Source organism: Chroicocephalus ridibundus, chromosome 10 (genome assembly GCF_963924245.1).
Source record: "Chroicocephalus ridibundus chromosome 10, bChrRid1.1, whole genome shotgun sequence".
NCBI classification, from domain to species: domain Eukaryota; kingdom Metazoa; phylum Chordata; class Aves; order Charadriiformes; family Laridae; genus Chroicocephalus; species Chroicocephalus ridibundus.
Window position 1 is genome coordinate 13,322,350 of NC_086293.1, and position 24,061 is coordinate 13,346,410.

Below are 24,061 nucleotides of genomic sequence, written 5' to 3' on the forward strand. Positions count from 1 at the left end.
GGCAGCTGTGTGTCTTTCTCCAGCACATCAAAATTAGAAAAGCTTTCTTGAAATGTCACTTGGAAGTACATTTCACTAGAACTGAAGTAGTTCCTAACCTATAATGGGATGCAAATTACAGTAATTGTAAGTTTCCATCTTAGACCCTGTGTTCTAGCCTGGTAGGTGAGCTACAACCATTTAGTTTAATAGCTGTCTTTTGGATGCTTCAGAACAGATGATACTAACCTTTCTTCAACAAAAATTGTTTTCCTGTGTACCCTGATGAGAAGGACGTCTCTGGGAGAAATGGTGGCAAACAGAAGTGTTCTGTTGCCTTTGAGGAAGATGTACACTGACTGATATCTTTAGGTTATGTTGTAAAGACACTGAAGCAACAAAGCAACAAAAAAATCTGTCAGTGTAAGAGTGAAGCAAATTACATTCTGTACTCAGCGGACTGGGTAGAATTTGTATGATGATTAAGAAGGTATTAAGAAACTTCCTGCATTATTTTTTTTAGTTCTCAGTATTTATAGTATTGTTTGGCTTGAAGAAAAAGCTAAAAATGATATGAGGAAGCCTAGAACTTGAATCCTTTAGTATAAATCCTCTCAGAACTACTATATTGAGATTTTTACCACAGTGGATTAGTGCTGAGATGAAGATAATCTCTCTTCCAGAATTTATGTACAACTCTTTTTTTGTTTGTTTTTTTTTTTTCACCTTGCTACATTATGCCCTTGTTTACCTAAAAGTCTGTCTCCATCCCTACTTTATCTTTGCCGTTCAGCTGCATGCTCTTCCTCCACAAAGTATAGGCAGTTTTAAAGTGGGAGAGCTTCCCAGTAAAATCAGGTTTGCTGCCAGTAATATTGTCTGAGAAGTCTCCTCTTTGGAATGCTTTCCTTTGGATACATCCAGAACAAATCAAGTTTGTTCACCTTCATGTGATGCTGCAAACTCATCAATTTCTTAGGCTTCTGTCTGGGTGGCTCAGGAAAGATGGAGGAAGTAAGGAAGGGGTACTGTAAGATAAGAGAATATTGTTTATGCTTTTAATAATCATTATTTTCTCATTTCAAGTCTGACATATTTCTAATGTAGGAAAATAACCTATTCTGAGTATGTATTAAAATATACACACATACACTATAAACTGAAATAAATAGCATATGACTTTTTTTTTCCTAGAGCTGATTTTTTTGAAGATGAAGCTATTCAGCATGTCTTAATGTACAAACCATGGTGGGTTGATGTTCATAAAAAAATGACAGCCTTTAAGGGAGAAAGTCATCAGGAACACGACAGTCATACATTTGGTGAGAACATACATGTACACACACCCCTGTTGCTTGAATGATAATTCCTGTGATGCCATGTTATGTTCTAGTTATTTGTTCTTAAAGGAAAAAGTATGGGTTTATCCTACAATTTTCAGTCTTAATCATTCTTAGAGGAGTATTCTGTTAATTTTCCTGTCCTCAGAGGAAAAAAAAATTTCTATGAGGGACAGTTACATACCGAAATCTTTGAGACAGTTGTGTGTGGAGCAGTTGACAGTACATTATAAATTGGTCACTTCATAACAGATAAATGCTTAAGATGTAGCGTAGCACGTGATCTCTTTTTCGTCTGCATAACAAATTTTGGAGTTAACTGTTTATAAAGGCCATTCTAGAATTTCAGGTATCGATGAAGAAAAAGTTCCCTTTTAAAGGTATACTGTAATTTTTAAGATTTCAAAGGAGCTGCTAGTGTCAGTAAGTCATAGCATCTGAAATCAAATTAGTCCTATCTTTGTGTAGTGATTGTCATAGCTAGAAAATGGGTCCTTTGTTTCTGGTGCTTATCTCTTCTTTTTTTTCAGATTTTTCGAGTAACCGTTCTCCCTTTCCTAGTTATATTTTCAGTGGAAAAAATAGTCAAAACTCGTTTTTGTGCCTACTTCCAAATATGGTGCAGACACTTCACAGCAAGTTTTCCAAGCATTAGCTGTGGAAGATTGTACTAATATCAGCCCTTATCTCTGTTTGATAAGCGTGCCTTTGGTAGAATGTTTTATTTTATTTACGCAGTACCACAGAAAGTCGTGGCATTTATTATGCTACTGTTATTTTTATGGGTCTTGGAGACTTTTTTTCAAAACAAAATCTTTGTGTTCTTTTAGAAACTAAAAGGGGTGGTTTCAGGTTTAGTAGATGACCTTGTAACAGTGCTGTTAACTGATAACTGAGATTACCTTTCCATACACAGTGATTGCAGAGAGCGTTACAAATTACTATTATGCATATTCTTTTATTGTCCTTTGTTCATTTCCTATGTAGTATGAAAATCCGATATAACTAAAGTAGATGATGATAATCCCTTCACCAGAGGTTCTTAACAAATATTAGTGCATTAATAATACCTGCACTTTCAAATTTTCTACAGGAGAACAACAATGGAATTTGGGTAAATGTTGTGTATTTTGCTGTGAATGTAATCTGATCTTCATTGCTGGTCTCTTTTCAGCCTCTGAAGCCAGAAATTGTTAATTATATCCATCATAAGCATTTGATTTAAAACGCATTTGACAAAGGTACAAGAAGCTTGAAAATAGAATATGAGGGGTTCTTTTGTTTGTTTTCACCCATTCACTCCTTAGTAAATGAAACACTGCTAATGTTTGCCTGTGTTAAGGAACATGAAGAGCTGCTGGATGATTTTGTTGATAAAGAATATTTTTACTCCAAATTGAGATTCTGAAGAAAACCACATACGTGTGTTGTGGGACTTAGGGGCAACAACAACAACAGACAAACTGCTCGAAAGCCTGGCAAGCCTGCTAATGAAAGTTACTCAGAAAATGGGGTTATATAAAGGATCATCTTTTCTCTAAACCATTTGTTATAACAGATATATATTTAATAAGGATGATAAAAAACATTTAGTCTGATCTTTGTGTGGCTGAGTGAAGAAGCGTATGTAGTTTTGTGGATCTTTAGGAAATATAGGTAACATAAGAGGCCATCTGGTGTTTGGGTTACGTTAATGACAACAGCCCACCCTTTCCCTTAGAAAGGCCTCAGTTTTCATAATGTTGTTACTGCTTTTGAATGGCAAGAGCAGCTGGGGATGGCAAGCAGCTGAATGAGGATCTGAAACCATTGGAGGTTCCTAAACTGGAGTGAGTTGTGGTGAAATAAATCACCATGAGAGGGAGTACAGGTTCCACTTGAAGGTCCCTTATGAATGGGAATACAAAAGGGCAGGAGGTGGGTCTAGGCTGTTGGACCTGAAATCTGATCATCAATAGGATGAGTTCCCTGTGGTTTTATGTTGCTTTTTCACTTTATCCAATCAAAGGGGTGGTCTGCCTAATCGGAGTTACAGATTCAGGAATTCTGACAAGCTGAGTGCAATTTGACTGCATATCTGCATTAATATGTATTCCAGTATGCATGCTTAGGAAGTGGAAATGACATAGAAAAGGCACATAAAAGAAACAAGGACTGTGCTAGGTGAGGGACCTTCTTTACTACTTGAGAAATTTTATGTTATTTCCACTAGAACTGGGGAGAAGTCTGACTGCATTAAGGCAAAGTGTGCTATGCAGCTAGAAGGATAAGGAGGCCGTCGTTGGCACTACAGTGTGGTTGTAGTCAGAAGCGTTTGAACGGTAGTGCTTAGCTATAAAAAGCGAAAGGGTACTCGAGCACAGAAGCTCTAGGGACACAAACGTTATGCGTATTGCAGTACATTTCAAGGTGTTCTGTGACGCAATGTGTGGTATTTCTCTGGCCCTGTGTATGCATGTATTCCCCTGTAGGTAGGTGTGAGGTCAAACCTTTTGTATTATAGAAATGTCCCCTGTTTACTTTTGAACCTCTTTAAGGGCATAAAGTAGGAGGGATTGAAACCTTCGTGCAGTTTCTTTTTATTGCTTATGGAAAAGAGACATAAAATTAAGAGTACCCGTATTTCTTACTCTTCCTGAGTTCCAAATTCATATCTTGTGTTAGGGAAAGCATCTAAAATAATTTCCATCATCTTTCACGATGGGGACTTCCAAGCATAGAGCTTGTAAAGAGACTTCAAATATCGGCGTATTTAAAATGTCTACAACTCATGGTAGTTGTACTGCCATCAACAGCTTGCAGAAACATTTGTCTGTCCTGTGTAAAGGACGGTTATGTTCTTGATTAAACATGTGCTGTCCCAAGCCATTACCCAAGAACACGGAAACTGAGAGATATGATGGAAATCACATGCTGTCAGATATGATCTCATCTCATACTGGAGAAGTCCACTACCCTCAAACATGAGATGGTGTATCTTTTTAGAGGGTTGTTCATTGAAGGTAAATGACTGGTAAGATAAGAAGGTAGGCATGCTAATGTTACAACTGTTGGTAGATTATAGTACAGGCTACCACAATATTGAGGTATTGACACTAGAATTTGACACCTGGTACCTGTAGTTCCCACCTACACAGTGTCTGTGGAACCAAAATGTCACTGGGAACTGACTTCTCAAGTTACTACACGGAAGAGTGAGTTTAGTGTGGGAAAGTGACATAAAAATTGGCAGGTTCTTTAAAAGTATATTTTTCTTATTCAGAAATGCTGAACCAAGATGGGGTTTTGTTGTTTGTTTCTTCCTTTTGCTGATTTATATTGATGTCCTTTTGTTTTATATCTTCATTGGTTTCTTGGAAGCAAAAACTCATTTACTTTTGTCTTTATAATGTTTTTGGATACAAGGAGTAATTAGAAATACAGATCGCTGTTTGTTTTGTTTTGGTTTTTTTTTTTGCATGGCATTACAATTAACTGAAGATTTTATTTGGTTGATTACTGTTCTTATTTTCATCCCTGGCTATTCTCTCTTCTGTTTTTACATCAGGTTTTTTTAATGTCTCATTACCAGATTTTTTTTTTTCTTTTTGGATCAGCTTTTCTCATTAGCATTTAAAGTCTTCAGCTCTCTTCTGTCTTTACCTTGAATCTATTTTTATTTAACCTTTTTACTTTTTCTCCAGCCTGTGTGTATGGTGTGTATTTTGTCTTTTTTAAATTTCTTCTTTCATTGTCCTAAATGTCTTTTCTTTCTTTCATGCTTTTTTACATTTTACTGTGTATTGCAACGATTCTTTTCTTGCCCTTTGTGGGTTTTTATTTGTTTGTTTTCCCCATAGGCTTGTTAGCCTCCAGGCAGCTGAATTCATTGCCTTTGCAGTATGGCTGAGGAACCAGAAGTAGAGAGCAGGTTTCACCATAATGTTTGTAGCAAAACATCATTTTTTGGAGTGGACATTTTCTGAAGCTGAAAGGCACAGATTTTGTTTACGTTTACAATGTCTAATGCAAGTCAAGTAATACTCCATAAAGCCTAACTAATTACACAGCCTTTCCCATGAGGGAATAAAACTTCTGGAAAGCTTGCTTTCTGCTGCTACTGAAGCTTACGTTAGAGTCTTCCTTCTACAGATTCCAGATGAAAGATGTTCTGTTTTGTAACAATCCCATTCAACTTAGTTAAAAGATCACTTTTATTCTACTTCAACTTGCACAACTGTAAAAACTCCTTTTTAGGCAACACAATAATCTTCAAAGGCTCAGGCTGATGTATGTATTTAATATAATATTCGTATGCTCCAGGGATAATGTATTTTGTTTACAGTAACCTATTATGCTTACCAGTGACCATTCTTTCCTTCTGGTGTCCTCATAGAATAAGAGGTAATTTCTTTTTAAAGATCCATCTTTCAGTAGGGCTCTGCTCAAATATATACCATTACTGGTAAATTCATAAGTTTAAGATGAATCACGTACTTTTCTTCTTTTTTTAGCACGTTTCTTCAATTGTTCTGCTTACCTGTTTTACTCAGTCTTCCAGGCGTTTGCAGCATGTGTACCTTCCTGGCACTGTTCTGCTGCAGAGCAAGTGTTTTTCATGTGAGGAAAGAAATCTGTTTATTCATGCATAATTCTTGGCATATAAATGATAGGTCTCTATTATAAAGTATCTTGGTTTTTAAAAGGCAAGAATAGTAAGACATGGAAGAAAGAATGATGTATGATTTTGATGTAGTTTATAGGAACTCCACATTTGTTAAATAATAAAGACAAAAATTAGTATAAAGGAAATTACAAGATCCAAGAAATTTTTTGGAGACTTTGGAAAGTTTATGGAGAATGCCCGAAAGAAGGTCAGAAGTGATATGGAGGAAATGGGCTCTAAATTTCAATTTGAGAATTAGAGAAGGGTGAAAGCTTGACATGGAAGAAAAGCTATTTGTGAAGGAGCTAAACTTTTGAATGGAAGAATTGTAAAGAAAAGGGAGGGATGAACAAACCAGATTTGACTGGTAGTAGTTTAGAGTGAATTAATATAGGTATGCAGAGGAAGACAGCTTTGTGGTTTTAAGACTTTTAGTTCACTTCCTGAAGAACTGAGGCTCGTCTGATCGCAGTCTCCTCGACAGAGCTTATGGGGATCTCAAAGATGGGCTCTTCCTACAAGTTCTGCAAAAATGGCTCTGAATCTTCAGTGCCATCTTTTTAGATGTAGAGTCCATGCAGGAAAGGGATGTTGTCGGCATGTCAGCACTGCGGAAAGTTTCAGTAACCTTTCATATATTACCAGATAGCAACAAATTCAAGCACAAAAGACAAATCAATAGAAAATCAGCTTCATTAGTTCAGTTACTTGTTTAAGTTTACAGTATTATTATCAAGTATTTTTAAGGCATTATCCAGCACCAGGGGAAATGCTGATCCTTAGCATAGCCTTTGGGCATCTTTCTAGTCATAGCAGTGCTGCCTTTGCTCTTTTCATGTTTTAGGAAGAGGTTGAAAAGAAGAGAGTCTTGTTTGCAACTGATTAAAATCAATAGCTAACTTTCTTCCTGACAAATTTGCTCTTTGCTGACTAATCTCCTCCTTTATCTGGTGTTGCTGATTCTTTTACTTACAGGGATAGAAGTACACATTTAAGAAGCTTAATATTATAGCATAATATTTTAATTAACATTTAAAAAAAAAAGCGGGCGGCAGGGAATCAGTTCTGTTCAGTTATTTTCCTTCAAGATAGCTGTGGAATTCAAGGCTTGGCTTGACAGGACCATAAGCCAAGGCTCTGCTTTCACCAGAAGATTAGACCAGCTGATTATCAGAGGTCCTTCCTGGCCTATACTTCTCTGTGATTCTCTCAGTCTGACCACGAGTCGGCTATCTGTCGAGATAGCACATTTTATCTAAGTACCCCTAACACATTTAGAATAATAAGTATCACACTGGTTCTGAGATACAGATCTTACACTGGCTTGCTCTAAGTGATGTGATATCAGTGTGAAATATGAGTAAGGCCGTAACAAAACACCATCTAGCTGTCAGACCTCATCCTCCCCTTTAGACATTAAGCTGTACTTTACTGACAGTTGGGTACTGAAGAGCAATTTGAAATATGTTTATTTTAACATGAGGAATGGCTGATTTAAAATAAGTAAAGGAGACGATTAAAAAGTAAGGCAGTCTCTGTAGTACTGTCCAACAGTAACTTCGTATGGGAGATTAATTTTTCTGATTCCTTTAGACATGCCTATATTAATACAGAGTTATACTGTGGCTATAAGAAGCATGGGTTTGGCACTGACAAATGTACAAAACATTTTAAAATCAAACTTAAGGAAAACTTGCAAATTTAGTACTTGGTAAGTAGCAGCAGATGCATTAGATATTAATTATTGTACAGTATTGTTATATAAACATTGGTGACATAAGTGTACAAAGTACAGGCTTAATAAATAAAATGTAATTACAATTTTACTTGTTCTGTTAATCTTATACTGTGAACTTGTATTTTTGAATTAGGAGAACAAAGTAGGTGGTGGGTTTGATGCGTTCACAATGAGTTTCAGGCGTGAATAATTTATTTTTCAAAAAACTTTAAGGAATGGATAGATATTTGTCTGTAAAATTGGAAGTATTTTCTCCAGGGAGAGAAATTTTATTTAGAACACCTGGCACTTTGCAGTGGGTTAAGGAACATCTTGTAACATTTACCTTTGGGAATTGTCTACTAGACTTGTATTTTCTGTGTTTATGATCCAGTTGTGTATGTTATGGTGCTTCAGAGAGTTTGCATTTTAGAGGAAGAAAACTTTTCTCTCGTATGTTTCATGAACTTCACTAGGAGTTTCTTTGCTTTCTACTTAGAAGGTAAGTATGGTTCACATTTACGTGTTCCTCTAGCATGTGGGTTTTAGGGAATCTAACAAACACTTGTTAGTAAAACTTGAAAAAGTAAATTTTTTTTTTTTGCTCTGAGTGTTGGACTGTTTCTTATCTCCCGTGATTTTTGATCAGCTGTGAGACAAAACCAAACTTCATGTTGTAGTCACTGATTGAGAAGAGTAGATCAGTAGTGGATCCAGTACTGCATATGAGTTTCTGAAGAAGAACAGTTGCATTTCTTATACGTGTGCATCTTGACTGGTAACTGTAGCAAGCACATTGAGGTGCGCCTGGAAATCTGAGAGTGCTGGCATAACTGTTTTGCATCCACCAGAACAGGTATTCTGTCTTTGATGAATTCCCAGGTGATTTGAAGGAATTTAGTTTATATGTAACAAAATTCTGTATTACTGTAGTCATCAAAAGTGATTTTAAGCTTTAAGAATCTGATCTGCTCTCGTAGTCTTTGCTAGCAAACTTCTGGCTGTATGCTTCTCAGGATTTCTTTTTCTTCTTTAGCTTCAGTTTTACCTCTTCTCTTTTGTGCTTCTCTTCAGGGCAAAAGTGCCACTTGTGTATGACTTTATAATAAATTGTGCTGTACTCCAGGAGAGGGTTTTTTAGTGACAGCTAGCTGAAATTGGAATGCCTTTTTTCTTCCAATTGGACCTTCTAACTGTAAACACCCTGTTGTGATACCTCGTTAAATCCACCCTACTGTAGCAACTTACGAAGTGCTTCCATGTTATGTTTTTCAGAAACTAATTTTTTTTCAAATGTGCTACAACGTTGCACATATGGTTTTATGGATAATTTTAATATGAATGATAGAGGTGACTCACTGAAGAATCAATGCAATTTAAGAACTTATATCTATATTCTATCAGCAAATTTCCTTATATCATCTATATTTCTGATTTAAGGAGTAATATTGAACTGCATTGCATTAACAGAAAAAAAACAGAATTAAAACTGCCATAGTCTTGCTAAATTGTCACTTTGTACTAGGTCATAGCAAGTGGAAGAGATTGGCTTTCTCAAGATGAGATAAAAGCTGGAATTTCTTTTCGTGGGAGCTTGTAAATAAATCGAGACTGGCTTGACTCCAAAGAAATGTTTAGCTCATCAGGAAGTTTCCATAGGAATTTAAATCAAATATTTCATGGTTGTGAAGCTGATAGAAACATTAAAAAAGTTCATAAAGATGAAACATTCAAAAATGGTTTTCCTAATTTGTAATTTTATGTCTCAAGATGAGGTGTGTGCATATGTACACGCCTTTGGCATCACAAACATTTGTTTCAAAACATGTCATAAAATTAGAAAGCTTGTAGAAAACTCCTGGGATAAAGAAGACCACATGTTTTATAGGCAGATTGTGTAAAATGATGATGAGCAGTGTTTGAGGAGGAACATCTATAAGCACATTTGCAATCTTCATCCTTATGATAGAAAAATGGGCGAAGAGTGTAAAAAGGGGCATGGTTTACTAGGAGTTGTAACCTTTTCTTTCTGTAACCTGTGCTGTATGCTCCCCCCGGCGGTTTAGCTGCCTGTGTCCCAAGGGTCCAGGGCTCTGGATTATGGATTATGCCCAGCTGTGTAACCTTGTCTCCTGCTGCTAAGGAAGAAGTGTGAGAAACTCTGCAGAAAAATACGAGCAGTAAAATTGCAGGTAGGATTGTTGAGACAGGATCATTTGTAGCTCAAGGATTACATAGGAAATGCCAATGTGTAAGATATAAAATCCTAAATTGGAAAAACAGTGAATCAAGTTGGGGCAAGAATTGCTGGGTTATCAGGTCAAGTCTTTAGTGCTGGTGGAAGATGGCAGCTCAGCAATATTCAGGAATCTGTCTTGGGGAGCCCCAAAGGCTGATCCTTCCCAGGTGCCTGCCTCATCTCAGTGTGGTAATCATTAATTGTTTTACACTTTTAAGTTTGTACAGCTTTTCTCTGCCCCCAGCTAAGTATGCCAGAACATAGTGACTCAAACAAGGGGGTGGTAAAAGAATAATTGAAGAGACATTTTGATATTAATTGTAAGGTTTTGAGTTTGCTCCCTGCTCCCCCCAGATAAATAATTACAATTCAGTGAGTTAAGGGGTACATCATGTATCTACCCCTGGCACTTAGGGCTTGTTTTGAAAGTGTAACAGGACAGGAACAAGTCTATGCTGGTTCCAGTGTTACTGGTGCTTGAACAAATCACTGCGTGGGACTTCCTTAATGCAATAAAGCATCAGCTGTCGAGCTAGTAACACTGCTTTCTCTTGTCAAGTCACCTTGTGCCTGTAACTTTCTTCTGTGGTGTGACCAAAACATGCTCACTACATCTGTCCTATTCAGTAAATCAGAGCCTGTTGATGTGGAAGGCCTGCGCTCTGCGCAGCCTGGATGAAAATCGCTTAGCTCTGGCTTCTGGCTGTTGTAATTGTACTAAATGGCCTCTTGATTTACTTTTGAGTTTGTACAGAGACAGCTTCTAGTCAGCTATCTACTTAATCTCTACTGTTATTTCAAGGCAAACTGCCATCGTTTCTGAAGTGTTTTAAGTACTCTCGATAAGGGTTACCGTTCAATATTCAATCTTAGCTATCCACATCTATACCGCTGTTTCCTAGAGAAATGCTTCGATGCATTATTGAAGCATGCCTGCTATGTTGTTGTTGTCATCTTCCTTATGCATCCCAAAGAGATGGTACTGGGCGAGGAGATTGTTTTGGTTGGCTCAGTATAGACATTCTTAGCTAAATGAGGTACGCTGAAGATAAGCAAAATATGATGGTCCTAAATGGTGGATACTGTAACTCTTTGGAAGGAAATGCAGCTTTCATCAGTGGGGACAGGATTTTGATCTTTCTTTGATCTTCCTCACACACTGGAAGGATGTTATCAGACAGCATAAAACAAGCTCCTAAATCATGCCTACGTCGCGAGTCAAAATTGATGAGGCTTGGAAATACAAAATGTACCTTTGCTTTTTTTTCCTTTCCTGTTTCTTTAGTTCTTACCCTTTTCTACAATAAGAAAATACATTTGTTTTTTTATCCTGCATTTGTATTTTTATTCTGTACAATGTGGACTTAATAAACTTCACTTTACTCTGATCCTGATTGTGCATTTATCTCTGTATAAGATACCCATGCAACCTTGGCATTTTCAGAGGGATTCAAACTTGCCAGTGTGTACATACAGTAAATACATTGCAGGGCCGGAACTTGACTTTGAAAGGAATATTTCAGAATGTAGTGAAAGTTAAAATGAAAGTAAGAATGATTTAGTCTTTTTCTTGAGTGATGAGTGACTAGTGATTAGTTATACACTTTTTAAAGAGACCATTGGAAGTAGTATTACCACCTATTAAAATGAATGTGCCACCTTTTAAATTCATAATCAATTATCTTTTTACTTTTTATAGTTGTCTTCTCTGAGGAAGAGAAAGAGCAGCTGAGAAAGCTCACAAATAAATCTTATCTTCTGGATAAAAGAAGCCGTCATCATGTATATCTTGGTTTAATTGATATCCTTCTGGCATACTGCTATGAAATCTGTGTCAATGAAGGAGACAAGAATGTAAGTTTAAAAAAAAATAAAAATAGAAAAATTTCGTATGTTTTAGGAACCTAGTGCTGGACCCTATACTGTCATTTAGGAAACTCGCCATTTAAAGTGAACTTACTTCCAAGCATTAAAAATATATAATTGAGTAAGTTAAAATGGAAGACTATAGCTCTAGATTGAACTTTTGGGGTGCGTGTGGGGATTAATGTGACTTCTAAATATTTCCATTCCTCTGGAGCAGCATTTTAGCTGTAGGAGAGAAGTGGAGTTGCAGGAGACTCCAAACAGTTCTGTTTGTTTCTGATTTGTATTGTATTGTGATGTCTTGATTTATGTAAATGCATATTTCACAAAATAATTGTTCTTTTATATTGATGCTTCTTCCTTCTGTTTTTTTTGACAGTGCTATAATAAGTCTGTTTGTAGTAACACCACTACTGATTTGGATTCTGAAAAAGCATGGGAAATCATCAAGTTTGTAGGGCTGAAGCTATGCGTTTAGTGTTTTATATAGGCTACCTTTATATGCCTTTAACAAAACTGATTTTTTTAGGTTTTTTGGTGGTGTTGGTTGTTTGGGGTTTTTTTTAAAGCTTATGCACTGAGTTTTAAAACTTATGCACTGTGTTTCCTGAGGCATTCTGGAAACTAGAGTGAGGCATTTAAAATTTTTAAAATTGACACACATTTTAAAAAAAAAAAAGAAATCCTAATGCAGAGTTTTCTTTTCCTAGTATTCAGACACTGGAGGGAAGTAGAAAGGTGTGTTTCCATTTTCAGGATTCTGATGTTTGCCCATCTCTTACTCAAGCAGCAGCCAGCTTTATTTTGTGTGCTGTATCCTAGGCTTTTAACAGGATATAGAGAATTAAGAAGATAGCAGAAGTTTAGAATGGATTCCATGCTGTTCTGTGGGTAGCTTGCCTTGTCGAAATGGACTTTCTTCCCAGATACAACTTTGTGCCTAGTATCTCCTCTGCTGATATTAACCAATGAGATGTTTTCTTAAGGCTTTTAATCAAAATATTGTAACATGTAATCCAAACCATTCTGTCTTAATCAGACTGAATTGCAAGGCATGGATTTTAGAATGTCAGGCAGAAACATCCAGACCTGCGTATTCAACAGAATGACGTAGGATGGTTGTTGTACTCTGTGTTAGTGTTGCACAAAATTGCAAATATATGAGGATCACAACTTCTGATCTTTGCAATAACCATATGGTATATGTGGAAAACACACTGTGGGTTTTTTCCTTTTTTTTTTTTTTTTTTTTTCCCCTTTTTAATAGGAAACCCAAGACATTCAGGCCACACAGCTCTTTACTAGAGCCAGGATTACAGATCAAGGCTCCCTGGCTTTTTGCCCTAATCATCCCACTAGACCAAACTACCACACAAATACTATGAATCTGTCACATTTTAAGAATAATGACATTTTACATGTACTCCTGGCTTTAGGACCCTCTCTGAAAGCCAAAAGTCTTGAGCTGTTTTTGCGAAACAAGGCATTTCAGCTTGAGCTTTGTTGATTCGAGTTTCTGTTGCTTGGTGAAAGGGACAGAATTCCACTAAAATATCATTTTTCTGTGATCGCTGTTGTATTTTGAAGGCTTTGTGCATGAGCTAGATATTCCCAATACGGAAACCAGTTATTTAACATCTGCATTGCAATATAATTTTTAATGCTGTCCTGTGGCCATTTCAATGCACATAATATAATTACTACTTCATATTCACAAAGGTTCTTAAATTGCTGCCAGAATGTTATCTTAGACAGTTTGCCAGCAGTCTTGAATGTTGAATTAGATAATACTTGTTTTATGGCCTCCTCTTAAAATCAGGTTGAATCAGCCTGGAACATCAGGAAACTGAGTGCAACATTGTGCTGGCTGGAGGTAAGTTAAAACTGAAGTTTTGCATTGTGTGTTTGCCATTTTATTTGGTTTTGGTATTGTATGTTGCTTTTGTGGAAAGCTTACTGTTTCAGTATTGAAGGTGAATTAAATGTATATCCTCTTTTTAATAAATGTTACAAGAAATTGATTGTGGCTTCTGGGTTCCCAGCTACCGGAAGCCTCAAGAGGCAGGAGGAATATGACCTCTCATCTGCCTGGGTGCTGGGCTGCCTTCTGGCCCATTCTGGAAAAGCTAAGGATAGGCACTATGAAAAAGCTGCGCATGTACACACTGTCCCTAGCTCCTGGGCTTGATTCGCAAGTCCTGACCTTTATTTAGGAAGTAACTGTAATTATTCCTCACATATGTCCGCATATGTGTGTGCAACTCCATGCTTAGGGCAAGAAAACAGGGCCTTCCAGCTCCTTGATCAGAAGTTGTAGATATCTTCCCATTTAATTGGCTAAAGCATGTTAAAATAGAAAGGGCATAAAGGGCATAAAAAGCAGGGAATGTAATTTCTTAGTGTTCTTGTGTCCTTTAAGTCCTACCTCAGATATGTGTTTTAATAACTTTTGGAGATGGCAGATCTTAATAAAGCAGCTTATTGTTCACTTTTGGGGGTTTTGACTGCAGAGTCTTTCTTCACTTCTAGCTTGCTCTTTTTCTTGGCTGCAAATCAGGTGGCTTCTGGCTTCTCCTCCATTCTGCTGTGTGTCTTCAGAATACACTGGAGAGTGGAACTGGGAAGCCCAGAAGTAAATGCAAACCAAATAGGAAAAGCTCTTGGAATTCAATCAAAAGGTGTTGGATTATTATTTTTTTTTCCACCTATTGTGGAGAAGGTGAATTCCATATTCTTGTAGCAAAAAGACCTCAGTTCTCTAGGTGTAGAACTGTTATTTCATTAAGGCTTTACTGATTGTGTGATCTTTCAGACACACGCTGAATACTCTCAGGTTTCTTGCAGAGTTTAGTGGGCATGTGTTGCTTTACCCACTCCCCTCTTTTCAGTGTTTTTGTCACATCCCTATTTATTTAGTTGCTGCTAGCCCTTTGAAACTAACATAGATTAGAGGAAACAAACTGAATTCTATTCTTTGCTCTTTCAGATTGTTTACTGAAAGCACACAGGCCTGTGTAATTAAGTTGTTACAGAGCTGGAAGTGCAAGGGACTTAACCTGGCCTTTAATCCATTATTTCTTATGACGGCAGCAAGCTAGAAAGGACTGTCCTGTCCTCGTTTCTGCAATTACTGAGCCAAGTCTCAGTTTGCAGGATCAAAAATGAAATTTGATGTGACTTTTGGGTTCAGTCCTTCAAATGTTTCTAGTAGTGACAAATGTATATTAAGTCATAACTTCTTCTGTGACAACTGGTTTTCTAGATCTGTTAGTTTTAATTTGTTTCCAATTGGATAATCTGCAGGAGCAAGTCACAAAGGAGTGCAGTTAAAATGCAGTGATTGCCTTAACTCTCTGATATTTTTTTTTCTCAGATCCATATCCATAGCGAAGGAGTTCTCTGCATGTGCTTATCCTATAATGTAGCAGTTCTTGGCGCAGCCTGTGCCAACAGTATATTTCACACCCAGAAAATTCAGTCTCCTGGCACCAAGCTGTTAATAACTATATGTGTTGTACAAACCATGTAGAGGCGGGTGTTTTCATCAATCTGTAAACAAAACTGCCTCAGCTATGGTTTGTTTGAACTGACTGCCATTTTGCTGTGTGTGACATGTACACACCTTAGGCTCTAAATATTAAATAACAAAACATAAATTATTTAAATGCTTACCTGTGATCTATTAAAATGAAAAATGGGTTGAGGCAGTCGTATAATGCGAAAAAAGTGCTGGCTGTCAGCAAAGCATTTTTATTAATTTTAATTAATTGAGAGTTCAAGATGAAATAGGTATTTGTACTTGAATTCATAAATGGAATATTTTGTCTTGAAAAGCGAAAGCTGGAAAGGAAATCACTCTCTTAAGAAAGTCTTTAATAACTCATTAATGCCTCTGGCCTGAGTAAATGAGAGGTCTTCCTCACTTATAAAGGAGGACAATGAACTGCTTTCCCTAGGCAGATATATTTATCCCTGTCTGGAATATCTATAATTTTCATGAAAGGCAGAGTCATGTATCATTTTTAAAGATCTTACATGTACACATGTGTTTTGTTAATATCATGTGGTTTTAATTTTTCTTTATTCTTAAAAGGCTTTTTATAGCTTCCCCTTAATATATATAATAATGTGGGACAGATGTAATTTATTGCTTTAATCTAAAGAATGGCAAAGTCTTGAGTTAGATGTTTTATTCTAATGTTCTCTACATTCTTTTTTTGAATTCAAAACCACTAAAACGTATAGAACTTCTGTTATCCTGCCATGCAAACTAAATGTTCAGTGTCTTGTTTCTATTCAACATCTTGATTTCCGTATCTATTAAAATACAGATTTTTAGATGCATAATATATAAAAATGTGGGTTTTTTTTTTTTCTATTCTGCTATGAATTTTCCTTAAAGGAGAACAAACAAACAAATAAAACCCTAATTTCTTCGTATGGAAAAGCACACCGTCTAATTCAGATTTCTCACTGATGCACACAGAGTTTCACTAGCATTCATGACGTCGTGGTATCTTTTGGAAGAAGAGTGTTATGCTATCCCTTACACAGACATTTTGGATTAGTGACACGTGCCTTCAATGATACAGTCATGATATTGCAACTAGGTGAGTTTTTTAGTGATTGGAAGTGATGCCTGCATAGCCACGTTGTTTGTATGTCTGTTTTGTTAAATAACTTTTGAATCCTTTGGTGAGTTTCACCCAAATTTGGTAGATACTGTATAGATTTCTGGACATCTTGTGGTTTTGTGAAAATGGGGGTGGGGAGAGAAGAGAACAAAATTAGTGTCCTTACCAGGAAAAAACCCTTGAAGCAACTCACTTATTACCCAGCAGACAATATAGGCAGTTGTGGTGTAAATTCAGCTATGTTATTCATGCCAGAAAACTTATACAAAAGTAATGTTACAAATGTCTTACCCTTAGAAAAATCTTTGATCAGATCTTGTATCTTCATAAAACAGGATAGTCCAACTGTTATTTATAAAGCTCCAGGGAAAAGGTCTTTAAATTATTTTCCTCTTACTGTGTTTGTCTGTAAAGAGATTTTTTCAGTTGGAAAAGAAAGTTTTAATGGAGCCTTTGTTATGGTAGGTTAGATACTATAATTTTTTTTAGACCCTATTCCAAAGGTGTCTAAAATTTTTATTTCAAACTAGGATCACTTATTGTTACAAGTATAGCAGCAGTCCTGTTGTTTTATGTTGTTCATTGTGTTATTTAATTACCCTGTTAAAAAAGATTGGAAGGATTTCTGATAACTTCCATGATTTATCTCTATCTAAGGGAAGCTTTTAAAGCAGCATCATCTTCAGTTGTTCCAGCTGTTCTGTTTGATTAAGTTCTGCTCATCATGGTTTTGCAGTTGTAAATCTGGGAAGTTTCCCTGTGTGATTTACTGTTTAGAAGAACTGTTATTTTAATTTAACCCTTGTCAGTGATGTTAGGATTTTGACAGAAAGGAAGTTTTCCCTAATGTTGAATTCCTGCTCTCCTTGCCAGTTTCTTTTTCTAGAATTAGATCTTATGTTGTTACGTCCGTTGTTTTTTTTGTTGTTTTTTTATTTCTTTTAACTGAACCAGTCCATTAATTACTTTCTTTTGTCCTGTTTTGAATAACTGTATTTGACATCTAGCCATATTTATTCTTTAAACTGTCCCATTGTGTGTGCCAGTTTAGTATTAACATGCAGAATCATGCTTTGAAGGGCAAGGGGTAGTTTTGTGGTTCACATTCAGTGTTACAGTTCTTTGTAGGATTAAGGCAAAATGGTCAAGTTGACTCTGTTAAGTCCAATGTAGTCTGGGAAGAACAGAAATCATGAATTTATATCAGCATCAAAACTGGTTTTGCATCATCTCTGACCTCTGTATGTTATCTTAGTTCTCTGCTTGTTATTAGGAAAATAAGACAGTTCTAAATAACAGCCAAGTAGTTGTTCATAAAGAAAACCAAGCAGTGAATACCATGAAAACCATTCTGTTGAAAAATAAATAATATTAAAAAAAAATTATTTAAAACTGAAGAACTGACTACACACTACATATTTGTAGCTTTGTTTTGTTTCTCTTTCAGGAGTAGAGCTGTCATCATCTTAATGACTGCAAATTATTCTTTCAGCAGCGATATTCTTTTTATATTCCCTATTCATCCCAGACAGCTTTCATGTAACAGTACAAGTTTTCAAACCTGTGATTATTCCAGCTTCAGTTGTGTGGTTGTACACAATCATCTTTATATCTTGGGTTGTTAAAGTTACTTGGAACTTTTCTATTTATTGTGACTTACTACTTTCAAAAATAAGCATTGTGTTTGGTTATTTATGGTTTTTTGGACAGAAGAATCACTGAGAAGCAGCACTTTGGTGGTTTATTTTCAGTGCTTGTGTGTTGCAGGATTAAAAAAAAGAAAAAACCGCAAATGGCAATACTAATCTCTACTACTGCCAAAAACTATTGATGATTCAAAGTACCATTTACATTATAACAGTTGGGTAGTGAAGTTTTGAGGGGAAGATATATGCTGTCCCTCTTCGCTTATCTCCACTGGCTTATGCTGCTGTTCATAAGTGTGGAAAAAAAATAATTCTGATAACAAAAGTGAAATCACACAGTGCTTCCAGCCTTTTAGATTTCTTTTCTTAAGAGGATAGTCCATGAGAGGTAAGCTGTTTGCTTTTCTTTTAATGTTATGATGGAAAAATATATTGGAGTGAACATTCAATGATCCAAGAAAATATTTTCAGTAGTTTGGTAGGGGAGGTAACAATACCTGGGTCAGGTTTCCTGCTCCATCCTCCTACGCTGGACGTGTGGCTGCTGTTGCCGCCTCCTCTTCTGTTTCCGAAACACAGTGGCCCCGTAGTGCTTATCGTCATGGTCTCTTTGTGTCACCCACCATGGTCTTGCTCCAACAGCAAAGTCCCCATCTTCTCTGGGGAAATAGTTTGGGTGTGCTAACTCATTCTCTACTGACAGGGGAGATAGGCTAGCCTTGTTTGTTCTGACCTCAGTCATTTGCATAAAAGTTACTGCCATCAGCTTTAAAAGAAACTCAACTTGATTTAGTTGCTGGTTGGAATGGTTTAGAAGCAGTGGAAGAAGTTAAATGCAGCAGGTCTGGCTCCATTCTCTGCATGTCTGTGCTGTGCTGGTTGCCTGGGAAACAGTGCAGGATGGGGCAACCTGCTCCTCTGCAGAGCTGGCTTTGGATCCTTCAGGATGCTGAAAAGGCACGTGCAAGCTTCAAGAAAAGAGAATGTGTGCTCATTGAAACTGGAGTTGCTCATAGTAGAGAGGAGGACACTATCTTGAGTATAAGCCCTGATAAGCTCCAGGTGATGTCTGGGAAGCAGACGCAAATACATTACTTCCTTCATGTGGACATAACTCTGTTGGGAGGGGCATTAGCAAGTTAGCAGTGCAGTGATAAAAGTAATGGTGATTAATGTTAACTTCTGGAAGTTCTGGGGATGGTGTATCAAATTAGTTGTCACCATTATGGCGTGTGCATAGTCTGAAAAGTGCTAAGTTTTTAAAATAGCCAACTACCAAAGAATTGGGAAAGATAAAAAAATTGATGTGTTACTGTCTATAATCAGAAGCTGGGTGAAGAAAAAAAAGTGTGTGTCTATTCTTAAAATAAATGGGTTTGTAGATAATGCTCATACTGCTGAGGCACGTTTGTTGAGTGAAAATGTTTCTTCCTTCCAACTTCAATGGAAGTTGAGCCATGCTTTTTGAGAAATTTCTGTTTTACAAAATACTTAGCAAACTATGCAATGCGCAAAGCATAGTAGTTATAGATAGCATTAAATACTCTGTTGCCCTCTTTGTTTACTGGAAATGATGGATTACCGGTTTGGCAATGTATTGCAGTACATGTGTGATGAACATAGGTAAAAATGACTGACAAGTAACAGATAATGAATTCAATTAAATAGTACTGCAAACTATTGCTTTTCATGTAGCTGCAAGAGGACTGGTATTTAACTTTTGAGTTGACCTTGTCCTGACTTGAGCTTTCTTTCAGGATGCTGGTAACGGAAGTTGGGACATAGTATAATACAATGTTTCAGTAATAATAATAAACACAGTAAATATTTAAAAATAGTAAAGAACTCTGATGGGACTGGATTATTATGCCTCAAGTTATGTAGCTTGACTTTAAAAATACTAGTGCTGTGTTGGTGGGTCACTTTCAAGGTACAGGGTACTGCATTTTTAAGCTATTTAGGATCTGTTTAGAACTGCTGTTCTCACTTTTTAATGAGACAGTGAAGTTCAGTTTGTCTTTTTAGATGAGTGCTCCTCCTTCTTTAAAATGTGGAAAAACATAAAGAAGTCTGCAGGAAAAATAACTATGTAAAATAGAATGATTGGACTACTAATTTATTTTGCTTCCGAATATTCAGTATGAGAGCTGGTAGAATTTCATGCTGTGTAAAATCAGTAGGTTGTTATATCGAATGGCAGATTCGGAGCTGGGGTCAAATTGTATCCTTTTTTGAACTAATCTGTTGAAAGAGAACTGGATTTCTGAAACTGTAGAATTAAAGTTGTGGGCTGTCGTCTACCAGTTCATAGCAATGAACTCCAGAAGAATCCAGTGATCTGCAGACATATGCTTTGACTTTTATGATTTTTGCCTTGTCTGCTCAGCTACTCTGCTGCTTCTCCTGTGAAGTTGCCACTCGTCTTCTCCCCAACAGCAATGTAGGGACGTAATGGCAGGAAAAGAAAACCACCTCAGAAAACCCATGGGTCAGTACTTAGATTTGATATCCCACCTTGCAATATATCCCAGTTTCAAGTTGGTTGATATCCTCCTTTAACACAGATCTTCAGACCAAAAAATAGAGGGTATTAGAGTCTGCCCTAAATCATATATTTTTAAGTTCTACATCTTAAATCTTAATAGCTTAGAAGATCAAATATTTTTTGTTCTATTACAGAAATTGGAAACTTTTTATTTGTGCTTTTATTTGTAACTAGTTGGCTTTTAGAATAATTTGTACATAAAAGGCAATGTATTTATTGATTGGTATAATGCAGAGCTGTAACTTTACACAGAAGATACGCACAAACTCACTTAGAAATAAATCATTCATATTTTCCTGAGGTTATTATCAAAGTTTTTTTTGTGCCTGCTCTTAAACGTTCATTGCTGTTTTTTAAAATAGGCAATTTTTCTTCTTCACCCTTGAACTTAAAAGAGCTTGCCTCTCTAAGCTATGTGAAGAAAATGAAACTGGTTATCCTTGGGATGTCTTCATCTGCTATTCCATGGCTTGCTTAACTCCAGTATACGGTGAATTTTAATAAATGACAAGTCTAGGGCTACAAAAGAAGTAAGACTTCTAGAACTAGCACATTTGAGGTTTGCTTTGACTGACCTTTCAGCGAGGTTTGCTTTTGCCTCATCTTTCAGTGAGTTGAACTGACATAGCTGTCCAAAAATCCCCTGGTCTGTTCATCTTTTGGCTTCATCAGTTCTCTGATCCAATTCACTATATGGTTTCACGAATACTTGCACTGGCACATCAAAAAGCTGTGGAGAAGGAGGCAAATGAGTACTTAAGCCAGTGTAAGTAATAATACTACTGAATACAAAGCCACAGCCTGCAAGTTAAGACCAGATGTCTACTGAAGTAGATATCCAAAGACAGAACCTAACAGTGTGGAATTTCACAGAAAAAGGCCAAAAATCATCTCTGTGTTATGGAATATCCTACATTAAAGCTTAAATTGTGTTTACTCTTCAGCTCTTATTTTTGATTTATGTGGTAAGGAGTTAAATACAGTGTTGTATAAGACTTCTTGTTTATGAGGTACGTGTATAAGATTCATATTCTGAAAGCAGAAGTTTGGTAGTTTGCTGAGCTCCGTGTGTTTGCCTGTACATAGGGTTCTCTATTTAAAGTCTGGCTGGATTTGCAGCCTCTCTGATTAGAGGCCCATTAAGCTACTATAATCCAAAACTTTAATCTGTGAAGAAATACTGCTTTTTCTTGAGAATTAGTGTTATAGTCACTAATTTACATTGTTGGCAGATGAGTAACAGTAGTGGATGATGTAAATGGTTCGGGCTGGCAGCTTGACAGCTAGAACATTAAAAAATTAGCGAAATTTTAATTCCACATATCAGTTCTTTGTAAAAGAGCACACTTCTTTTTAGTCAAAATAGTTAAGTTTGACAAGCTTGGCTTGACAAGTATTGATGGTGATATAACCTAAAAGCTTGTCAGTTATATTTGGCATTTTGTTTTCTTTTTCTGACTTTTCTTCAATTTGTCTCTTCCAAACCAGTGGAGTTTTTCAGTTCTGTTTGCCATGGCTTTTTACGCTCCATGTTCTTTCTCTTTATTGCCATCTTCCACATCCCTTCGTTTTCATTCTCTGTCGATATTTTTTCAGCATGCAATTACTTAAAAAACAAACAAGTGTTGTGATTTTGTGCTTGAACAGCAGGGGGAGTTCTGATCTTTTCGCTCTTTCTTTTTTTTTTTTTTTTTTTTCGATCTGTAAAATGTAATTTCATCCATGTTCAGGTTTCATAGCCTAGGAGGAGCCAGCCTCTTGGGAGAGGGTTATTAGATTCCATTTGCAGTAGTGGCTGTTTTCATTTGAATGCAGGTTTCCCCCCCCCACCCCCATTAAACGGTGAAAATATTTTTTTTCTCCTTTTTTTTTTTTTTAGTGGTCCAGCACTTAACCCTTTAGCAACTTCCATCAGAAAACTAAGGGAGGAGATTCCAGCTAATTGGAGGTTACATTAATAAATTCTTCATAAATGATGGTATATGAAGAAAATTAAACTGACTACAGAAAGATTTCTGGTTGTGGAATGAGAAAACATTCAAGATTTTAATCTTTTACTGTATTTATCAACTGTGTGTCAAATGGCACCTTCTTGAGCCGGAAGTGAATTTTTCTGGGGCTCAGTTTGCCAAATCATTCTGTAACTAACCGAAGCAGGAAAAGTTCTGCTTAATTTAAGGCAATGGTTAGATGTTAGACGCTTACATTGGCTGACACAATTGCTGTGTCTCCTGCATGCTTGACCCTGCTGTGGGCTGTGTGTTCCCAACCCTGTTATTTTCCATCACAGGTGTTTGTGTAGGCATACAGGGAAATAGGTTTCCTCTTTCTTCAGATAAATGGTGGGACATAACTTTTTGTTATTTGCAAGTTACTTTTCAGCTTGCTTTTTGTTTTTAATACTGTGGACTGTATGACTGTGCTGAAGTTTGGGCCGGCATAGCTCAGAGAAGTAGAAAAACTGGGGGAGGGGGGCTTCTTCAGCTGTAGAGAATTACACCCACGACTATGCCTTGGGGGTTTTACTCTTACAGAGAGATTCCTACTGAATTCAGAGGCTCCACGTCCTTGTCGATGTGGATACTGATGGGCATAGTCACATTACTGCTGTTCTGAGACTGTGAATCAACTTAAAATTACAAGATGGTTGTAGATAGCATGGTTATTAAAGCTTCAAAGGTGAGAAGATGGTAAAGATTATCTATGATGATTTCTAGTGAATTACAAAAATAAATATCTATTTCCAGGAAAAGCTGCAGTTCTGAAGTGTCTGCTGGATATTCACAAGATTTTTAGGGAGAATGACCCTGCCTACATCCTTAATGATCTCTTCATTACAGACTATTGCATCTGGATTCAAAAAACCAAGTAAGTTCTTAAGTAGTTATTGATGTGGGAAATGTTTTTAGCATACTTCATCTATGAACAAGGATCAGTAAAATCGAAAGAAATGCTATCTCCTGTAAATGGAAATGTGATCAGTGTTTTTCATTTAGTAACCTTGGCTATCCAGCTATTCTTACTACATAAGTGAAGACATTTAGTGCATCTTTTTATGTAGTGACATCATTGGAGAAGGGAGAGAGGAATTGCATTTTAAATAAAAATGTCAATTTTCAGTAATATATTAATGTTTTCTTTGGGGAAAAAAGAGCTTCTGGGGAATTCTCATTCTATTGCTATCTTACGTTATACATGTTCATACATATAAAAAGGTTTATATAGCACTTAGGTAACAGTAGGAGATAACAACTCCTAGTTCAGATTGAATTAGAATCTGACAGATTCTAACAGAATTGACAACAGACAGATTCTAATAGAATTCCAATAGAATGGACAACTTCCAATTCTGGTCAGATGGATGCACATTTACATCTGTATGAAACAGTTGATTTATGGACTGTAGCACTTGTAACAATTGATTATTAACACCCAAATAAGTGTCAAAAA

General features: G+C 36.5%; 1 protein-coding gene across 3 annotated transcripts in view; it reads left to right on the forward strand.

Annotated features, from left to right (window-relative positions):
* The window catches only part of SHQ1 (SHQ1, H/ACA ribonucleoprotein assembly factor), a 55,614-nt gene that overhangs the window by 7,281 nt on the left and 24,272 nt on the right, over positions 1–24,061 (forward strand). For all 3 annotated transcript variants that reach the window (XM_063348123.1, XM_063348124.1, XM_063348125.1), the window contains 5 exons: positions 1,174–1,301; positions 11,620–11,774; positions 13,606–13,659; positions 16,273–16,396; positions 23,359–23,479. In XM_063348123.1, the coding sequence (XP_063204193.1) occupies positions 1,174–1,301; positions 11,620–11,774; positions 13,606–13,659; positions 16,273–16,396; positions 23,359–23,479 (582 nt within the window). The remainder of the gene's footprint in view (positions 1–1,173; positions 1,302–11,619; positions 11,775–13,605; positions 13,660–16,272; positions 16,397–23,358; positions 23,480–24,061) is intronic.